General features: G+C 48.7%; 1 protein-coding gene across 3 annotated transcripts; it reads left to right on the forward strand.

Moving 5' to 3' along the window:
* Positions 1–2,528: 2,528 nt before the first annotated feature.
* Positions 2,529–7,255, forward strand: LOC128418212 (F-box only protein 27-like). Of its 3 annotated transcripts, XM_053397676.1 has the most exons (6): positions 2,533–2,713; positions 2,863–3,303; positions 4,653–4,764; positions 5,031–5,126; positions 5,579–5,714; positions 6,773–7,253. In XM_053397676.1, the coding sequence occupies exons 2-6, from the start codon at positions 2,979–2,981 to the stop codon at positions 7,007–7,009; spliced, it is 906 nt and encodes a 301-aa protein (XP_053253651.1). In that variant the 5' UTR covers positions 2,533–2,713; positions 2,863–2,978; the 3' UTR covers positions 7,010–7,253. The 3 variants fall into 3 exon arrangements, with proteins under 3 accessions (XP_053253652.1, XP_053253651.1, XP_053253650.1); XM_053397675.1 differs by having other exon boundaries at positions 2,533–3,303; XM_053397677.1 differs by lacking the exon at positions 5,031–5,126 and having other exon boundaries at positions 2,529–3,303; positions 6,773–7,255.
* The last annotated feature ends 424 nt before the right edge of the window (positions 7,256–7,679 follow it).

The raw sequence follows: 7,679 nt of genomic DNA on the forward strand, positions 1-7,679 counted from the left end.
GGTTGTGGCTACTCCCTGTCAATCTGCACATGTTCAGAGACACTCATTTCTAAGCACAAGAGTTCTCCCAGTACTGGCAGTCTAGGAGAGGTTTCCAGAAGTCTGTATCAGGACACCTTCGTTGCATACAGAAGACGGCCAAGCCAAGTTAAAAGGTTCTGGGAGCGAGCGAGCAGGGTATCTGCCTGGGCTCCAGAGGAGCTGCTGCTGGTCTGAGCATGCTGCATTGGGCTAAGGAAGAAACAGGCCGAGGCACTATAAAGCACCACGCTATATGCACCCCCAAGGCCTGGTTGAAGAGGCACGTTTTCATCTGGAGCCTAAAGGAATGTAATGAAGGCGCCAGGCTCCCCGGGGAAAGCGTTCCAAAGACAGGGAGCCACTGCAGAGAAGGCCCTGTTCTTGTGTTGCCACCCTCCGAGTGCGACAGAAGATGATCTTGGGGTCTGGGTATGGAGAGGAGCGGTCCTTGAGGAATTGTGAGTCCTTTAAGGCTTTATAGGTCAAAAACAGCATTTTGAATTGGGCCGGGAAACTAACTGGCTTGATTAAGACCATGGGTAGGCAAACTAAGGCCCGGGGGCCGGATCCAGCCCAATCGCCTTTTAAATCTGGCCCGTGGATAGTCCGGGAATTAGCATGTGTTTACATGAGTAGAATGTGTCTTTTTATTTAAAATGCATTGTAGCCTTATGAGGCTTTGCCCTCGGGTGGGAAAAATATTGCGCCTGGGAAAGGGAAGTGGGAGTCAACAGACACTCAAGGAATAGTTTCGGAGAAAAGGCTTTTATTTCTACCATCCATGAACTGGTAGAAGGAGCAAGTGTGATAGTCCACAAAAGCATGCACGAAATTCACAGTCATGTGCACAAGCATATATACCGCTTTCCAGTTCCCTCCCCCTTTCTCCTCCCTCAGGAGTTCCTCTGAGCATGAACAGAAAGCTGTCTTGGGACTATTGGACTCTTGGCGCCCTTCCCAGGAAAGGGGTTTCAGAGTGTTCAGATATGTTTCAATCTCTTGTTCTGGCATGGTTCCCGGACAGAAAGTAAGTTGCAATGTGGTTCTTTAGCAAGGCCAGAAGGCATCAGAAAGGCCTGAGAAACAATGGACTGTGTTCCCTACCTTCGTTGCAATCTTTATAGTTACAGCAAGCGGAATGTTTCTGATGCTTAGCTATGCCTTTTAGCTGCTGAGAAAAATGATTTTGAAAAGCTCTGAGAAGCGTTGAGCCTGCTTTGGTGGGGGGTGACTTCGGGCCTAGGTGAGGTCACCTGTCCTCACCTTCCTTCATTCCCCCCTCTTAATCTTTGGACAGCCAGGAAGGTGAGGACAGGTGACAATAAGATTTCTCAAAAATGATTTCTTCTCATCTCTGTTCTTGCTAAAAGACTGTTGCAGAAGCAAGTGAACTACCTGTTTCTAACATTCATTCATGCAATAACAGGACATCAGCTTTTTTTCCCTTGTGCCAGGCGCTTGGAGTAGTTTCTCTCTTGGCAGCTATCTCAGAAGGACACTGCTGCATTCAGCCAGCTACTCTGACCTGCTACTGCCTGGAGCCAATTAGGATTTACAGTCAAGCGACAAAAAACCCAGAATGCCAAAGGTTACCCACCCTCTTGCCCCAAGTACTAACCTGGAAAGTGACTTTCTTAAAAAAGCAAGTGAATGCTTTCTGTGAACTTTGTCAAGCTTTTCTTTTTTAGGTGCAATTTTACTCTGAAAAAGGAGCCGCAGCATAACATAGGAATTTTGAAACTTTGATACTTTGCCAGAAGCCAGGGAACACAGTGCCCCTCCTGCTTAACACTGGCAAAAACTTGGCAGATGAACTGAAATTTTGCAACATGTTTTACAGGCCACAAAAGCTCTGAGAAGCTTTGAGCCTGCTTTGGTGGGGGGTGACTTCGGGTCTTCCTTCAGCATCTCTGGGTTATTTGTGGGGCATGGAAATTCATTCATCCCCCCCAAAAAAAATATAGTCTGGCCCCCCACATGGTCTGAGGGACAGTGGACCGGCTGCCTGCTGAAAACGTTTGCTGACCACTGATGAAGACTATGCTTTTCCCGTTTTAGGGTCCCAGTTTACACAGACACAAGCTGCCAGGTCTTTCAAACAACATACGGTATGTATGGTGTATATATCCTGGAAGTCACCCTGTAAGGTAGACTGAACTGGGACCTATTGCTGCGCAACTCAATACGCTTAACAGACTTTTTCCTTTTTTGAAATAAAAAAGGGGGTCACGAAGAGTCGGACACGACTAAGCGGCTAAACAACAACACTGCCTTGTTTTAATGCTCTCCTTGGTTTGGAGCGAATGGTTATTTTAATGGTGCGGGCGGTTTCCAAAGTTTGCATTTTCCCAGCGCGTGGCGCACGAGGAAGCTTCACCGGTTGAATTCCTGCCTGCCGCTTGGCGTTCCGAGGCCCCTGATCGGAAATGACGGGCGCGGCGAATGCCAATCAACCTCCCTTTCGCCAATCCCCGCCAGCTTTGCTCTTGCGCTAGAAGGACCGCCCCTTTCTCTTCCCCGGCAGCTGATTGGCTTATCCTGTCTACACGGGAACCAGGTCCGGCCGGCTTCGCTTCCTTTCCACTGCTCTTCCTCCAGGCGCGGTTTGTTTTTGCGGAAGGAGCGGTCCCTGGGCGCGCAAAGGGAGAAGGCTGCCTGCTCCTCTGTGTGCAAACAGCCTGCGATGGAAAAGGTAGAGAAACCTGGTTTCTGCAAGAAAACAAACAAGCAGGCATCACTTTGCTTCTGGGCGGGTGGGAGCACCAAACTTGAATTTGTTTTCTGTACTCCAGTTCACTCTTAATTATCAAGAAAGCAGCCTCAGGTTTTTTTCCTTTCCAGGGTAACACCACTCCTGGGAGGATGGGGCAGAATGACAGGCCTCCGTCCCGAGGTATTTTAGTTTAAAACGTCTTCAACTTTTATTTCCGAAACTTGACCGCAGTGAGAGACCAGACATGGGACTTGTAAAAAGCAAGAGCACTTCCACCGACGGAATGGAAATCCAGTGCCTGGTGGATTTGAACCCGTTGCCCGAGGAACTGTTGGAGCTGATCCTGAGCTGGGTGCCTGCGCGGACACTGGTGACCCGCTGCCGCCTGGTGTGCTGCAGGTGGAGGGACCTCATTGACAGGCCCACCGTCTGGAAACTTCAGTGGGAGAGGGACCCGCGCATGCACGATGCCATTGAAGCTGCCCAACGATGCCCCCGAATGGATTGCCGCCGAGTGGGGGTCCTGCGGCCCTTTGGGAGGAACCTGATCAAGAATCCCTGTGGGACAGGTGAGGGAGCTGATGCGTCAGGCAGGTGGGAGGCAGGTGGGTCCCCGGGAGTCTAATGTCCAGAACTTGTCCCTTCAAATGCTTGCACTCTAATCAGAGACACTGTTGGGATTGTGGGGTGAGGAAACGTACTCTGCGCATTCCCAGAGGCAATTCTCAACGCTTTCCAAACAGGAGCTAAACACAGCTATTAGCCATGATGTCCACATCCTGTCCTCCCTGACAGAAGCATTATGGCTCTGAGTACTGGTGGTGCATTGTACTCATGGATGCTGGATTAGATGGGCCTTGGGCCTGATCCAGCGGCCAGGCTCTTAATAATAATAATAATAATAATAATAATAGTAATAATAATAAATTTTATTTATATCCCGCCCTCCCCAGCTGAAGCCGGGCTCAGTGTGGCTAACAACAATAAAATAATACAACTTTCTAAAATCATTTCATTAAAATTATTTCAACTCAAATTGATGGCAACCATTAGGCTAAAGTTCTGTGAAGATTGCCAAAGGCTGTGCCCTGACCAAAGTCCTGGTGGAACAGCTCTGTCTTGCAGGCCCTTGTCAAGTCCCGCAGGGCCCTAGTCTCTTCTGACAGAGCGTTCCACCAGATCGGAGCCACAGCCGAAAAAGCCCTGGCTCTAGTTGAGGCCAGCCTAACTTCTCTGTGGCCTGGGACCTTCAGGATGTTTTTGTTTGAAGACCGTAAGTTCCTCCGTGGGACATACCAAGAGAGGCGGTCCTGTAGGTACGAGGGTCCTAGGCCGTATAGGGATTTAAAGGTTAAAACCTGATCCTGTACTCCACCGGGAGCCAGTGCAGCTGGTAAAGCACCGGGTGAAATGTGATCTCGCAGCGAAGACCCCGTAAGGAGTCTCGCCGCGGCATTCTGCACCCGCTGGAGTTTCTGGGTCAGTCTCAAGGGCAGCCCCACGTAGAGCGAGTTACAATAATCCAGTCTGCATTCCTATGACACACATTCCTACATTCCTACACTACATTCCTATGTCAACTTGGGGCTCATTCACATTTTCTTTTTACCCCAAACTTTCTAGGCACAATTCTGCGTTTTCCCGGTTTGTGTCCGAGCCGTTCTATTTGTTTTGCACTACTGCCTTCACCAGGAAGATCCGCTCTCTAATGCTGAATAGGAACAAACGGCGATTCAGGTCTTCCACGGATTGCCGAGAGTGTTTCTTTGCGGGGAGAGCAGCAGGGGGAGGAAACAAAAACGGACAGCATCCAGGAAAGAATGGACCTAGAAAGTGCAGAGGAAATGAGTGCGGATGAGCCCTCGCACTTTGCATCCGAAAACGACATCTCCACTGATTCCTGTTATTGTGCCCACAGAACAGTTTCAACACTGGGTGATCCAGCATGGAGGAAATGGGTGGAGAGTGGAAGAGAACAGACAGCATGTGGAAGGAGCAGAGGCCCAGACTTGCTTTGCCTCATCATACGTGTGAGTCAATGTGGGAGACGTCACAATCCCGTTTTTTTGGGCTGCTCCATTTCCCTGTGGCCTGGGACATCCTTTTTAACTGCAGCTGGCGGCACAGCCAGTTTCTCCTCTCTGAGTTGCCACTTTTCCTTGCCTATTCCCTTACAGGTCACAAACTCTTAGCTGCTTTGTGTTTCTGTATTGATGCCGTCTTTCTGGAAGACGCAAGGAGCCCAAAGCGCTGTAAACATAGCATTAAGGTCTTTGTTGTTCCCCACTCTGCTCAGGTGGTGTGTAAAATCACAGATGATTGATTTGCTGAAAGAAGGTTTTCCGGAGGAGCTCATGGATACCTGTCAACCTGATGTTGTTATCTGTGACTGGTGAGCTCTACTCTTATTTTGATCTCCCGAGAATTAGCCTACTACTACTACTACTAATAACAATAATTTGTTATTTATACCCCACCCATCTGGCTGGGCTTCCCCAGCCACTCTGGGCAGCTTCCAACCAAACATTAAAATACAGTAATACATCAAACATTAAAAGCTTCCCTAAACAGGGCTGCCTTCAGATGTCTTCTAAAAGTTTGGTAGTTGTTCTTCTCTTTGACATCTGGTGGGAGGGTGTTTCACAGGGCGGGCGCCACCACCGAGAAGGCCCTCTGCTTGGTTCCCAGTACCTTGGCTTCTTGCAGTGAGGGAACCGCCAGAAGGCCCTCGGCGCTGGACCTCAGTGTCCGGGTAGAACGATGGGGGTGGAGACGCTCCTTCAGATATGCTCCATTCCTTTCGCTGCCTTGGCTATACCCCATCCTCTCCGCCATCCCTTTCAGGTGGGGTGCCCGGGAAGACTGTGGCTGCAGGTACAAAATCCGTGTGGAGCTCCTGGCAGCGGATTGGTCAGTAATTGCCGAATTCAACGCTAATCCGGATCCCATTCCGCAGTGGAACGACGCCCAGTATCAAAAGGTGTACTTTGCTATCTCCAAGGCCTGTTTTCCTTCCTTTTGGGATTAAAGATTGTAGGTGCCAAATGGCTGCATGGGAATAGTACTGATCCAAATGCAGATGCAAAGCCAAAACCTGGGGGGGTGAGGGTGGAGGAGGAGTTAATGGTGCACTAAAGTGACATAGCAGCCTCATTTGTCAAAACAGCAAAAGTCTAAATACAAGTGTCAGGTAAGACTACTTTGGAGCTACCGGTAATTATAATAAAGTCAGAGCATTCAGTTAAAACTGGGTGATCCAACGATTGCTCCTTAAAACAAACTTATTCTGAATTCCTGCTCCATTTGTTGCCAGGTTTACCACTCTCCCCGAAGTGTGGCTGCTTTATAAGGCACAGGGAATGAACCCATGATCTTGGCATTATTATCTTGTTATTTTAAATGGAAGCATTGAAGGGGACAGAACAGGCGAATTCACATCCCTTTCCGGAACGGAAGCCTCCACCATTGATTGCTTTGCAGCCTCACATAGTCTGTTAAACGCTATAACCATCTGCAAGGCGATAAAACGCCTTTGAGAGTGTCCACGTACCCTTAGTTGTAACACTAAACCTTAGCACTCAGATAACTCGTACAGCGTGTGCATGGATGCTGAACACAAGTAAAATGGACAAGCAAATTACTACATCAAAACATAAGGGTGATCATGTACTCCAAAGGTAGCCTTCTGTATCGTGAAACACTCTTATCTGCAAAGACACCAACAATAGTTTTTACTATTTAATCCTGCTCTTGCAAGACTGTTGGAAATCCAAGACATCATCCAAACTACCTGTTAAACCGTCCAGGCACTGGTGTGACCATGCATGTATCGCCATGAAAAAAATCTCTTCCAACAGAGGAAGACCGGCTGTACGGAGAGCAACACCGGCCAACGTTGCCTCGGGAGGAAGCGCTGCAAGGCTTAAATGAAAGCAAAAAAGATGCAGAACGCGAGAAACCCGTGGCAAGCTTTCTAAGGTGTTCTGCTTTCCAAGGGTGCTTCTCCTTGACTTTTTGTTCCTCTCTCTGCCTCTGTAGGTGTCCCACGTGTTCAGGAGTTACGGCACCGGCGTTCGCTACATCCAGCTCTGGCACAAAGGGGTGGACACACAATTCTGGGCAGGGCATTACGGGGCTCGCATCACAAACTCTACGGTGCTGGTAAAACTCTCACCGGAGCCCCTGCGGTCTCCCACCAGGGTGTTTTTCTCGCTGCCGCCAAAACATATTCCACCCAGATCACGTTCTTCCAGGTGGAGAAAAATCCTGAAGTGATGAGAGGACGTCGTTGATGGCTTGCAAGGAGGAGTTTTGAGACATAGGAACCTAAACATTATATATATATCGATATATATATAGAATTAAAGAAACCCTTTACTGTGAAATTAAATAATCTTTGTTTAACTAATGTTCTGGGTTTTTTTTTTTGCACTCTGAAAATAACTTAAGTTCACAAGACACCTTGAGAAAAGGCTGTTTTTTAAAATGTTTTATATTCTATTTTTTTTTGTTTTCTATTTCTTCAATTTTTTGAGGGACGCGGGTGGCGTTGTGGGTAAAAGCCTCAGCGCCTAGGGCTTGCCGATCGAAAGGTCGGCGGTTCGAATCCCCGCGGCGGGGTGCACTCCCGTTGTTCGGTCCCAGCGCCTGCCAACCTAGCAGTTCGAAAGCACTCCCGGTGCAAGTAGATAAATAGGGACCGCTTACTAGCGGGAAGGTAAACGGCGTTTCCGTGTGCAGCTCTGGCTCGCCAGAGCAGCGATGTCACGCTGGCCACGTGACCCGGAAGTGTCTCCGGACAGCGCTGGCCCCCGGCCTCTTGAGTGAGATGGGCGCACAACCCTAGAGTCTGTCAAGACTGGCCCGTACGGGCAGGGGTACCTTTACCTTTTATTTCTTCAATTTACTATAATAATCTCACTCACTCAATAAATAAATGTTTAAA

This window comes from Podarcis raffonei, chromosome 8, assembly GCF_027172205.1.
Source record: "Podarcis raffonei isolate rPodRaf1 chromosome 8, rPodRaf1.pri, whole genome shotgun sequence".
Lineage (NCBI taxonomy): Eukaryota > Metazoa > Chordata > Lepidosauria > Squamata > Lacertidae > Podarcis > Podarcis raffonei.

What these genes read in the sequence shown, in the direction of transcription:
- LOC128418212 (XM_053397675.1), top strand. Translation starts at nt 2,979, where the DNA reads ATGGGACTTGTAAAAAGCAAGAGCACTTCCACCGACGGAATGGAAATC. An exon ending in TGCTTTGCCTCATCATACGT is followed by an intron (nt 4,765 to 5,030) that starts GTGAGTCAATGT and finishes CACTCTGCTCAG; the next exon opens with GTGGTGTGTAAAATCACAGA. An exon ending in ACGACGCCCAGTATCAAAAG is followed by an intron (nt 5,715 to 6,772) that starts GTGTACTTTGCT and finishes CTGCCTCTGTAG; the next exon opens with GTGTCCCACGTGTTCAGGAG.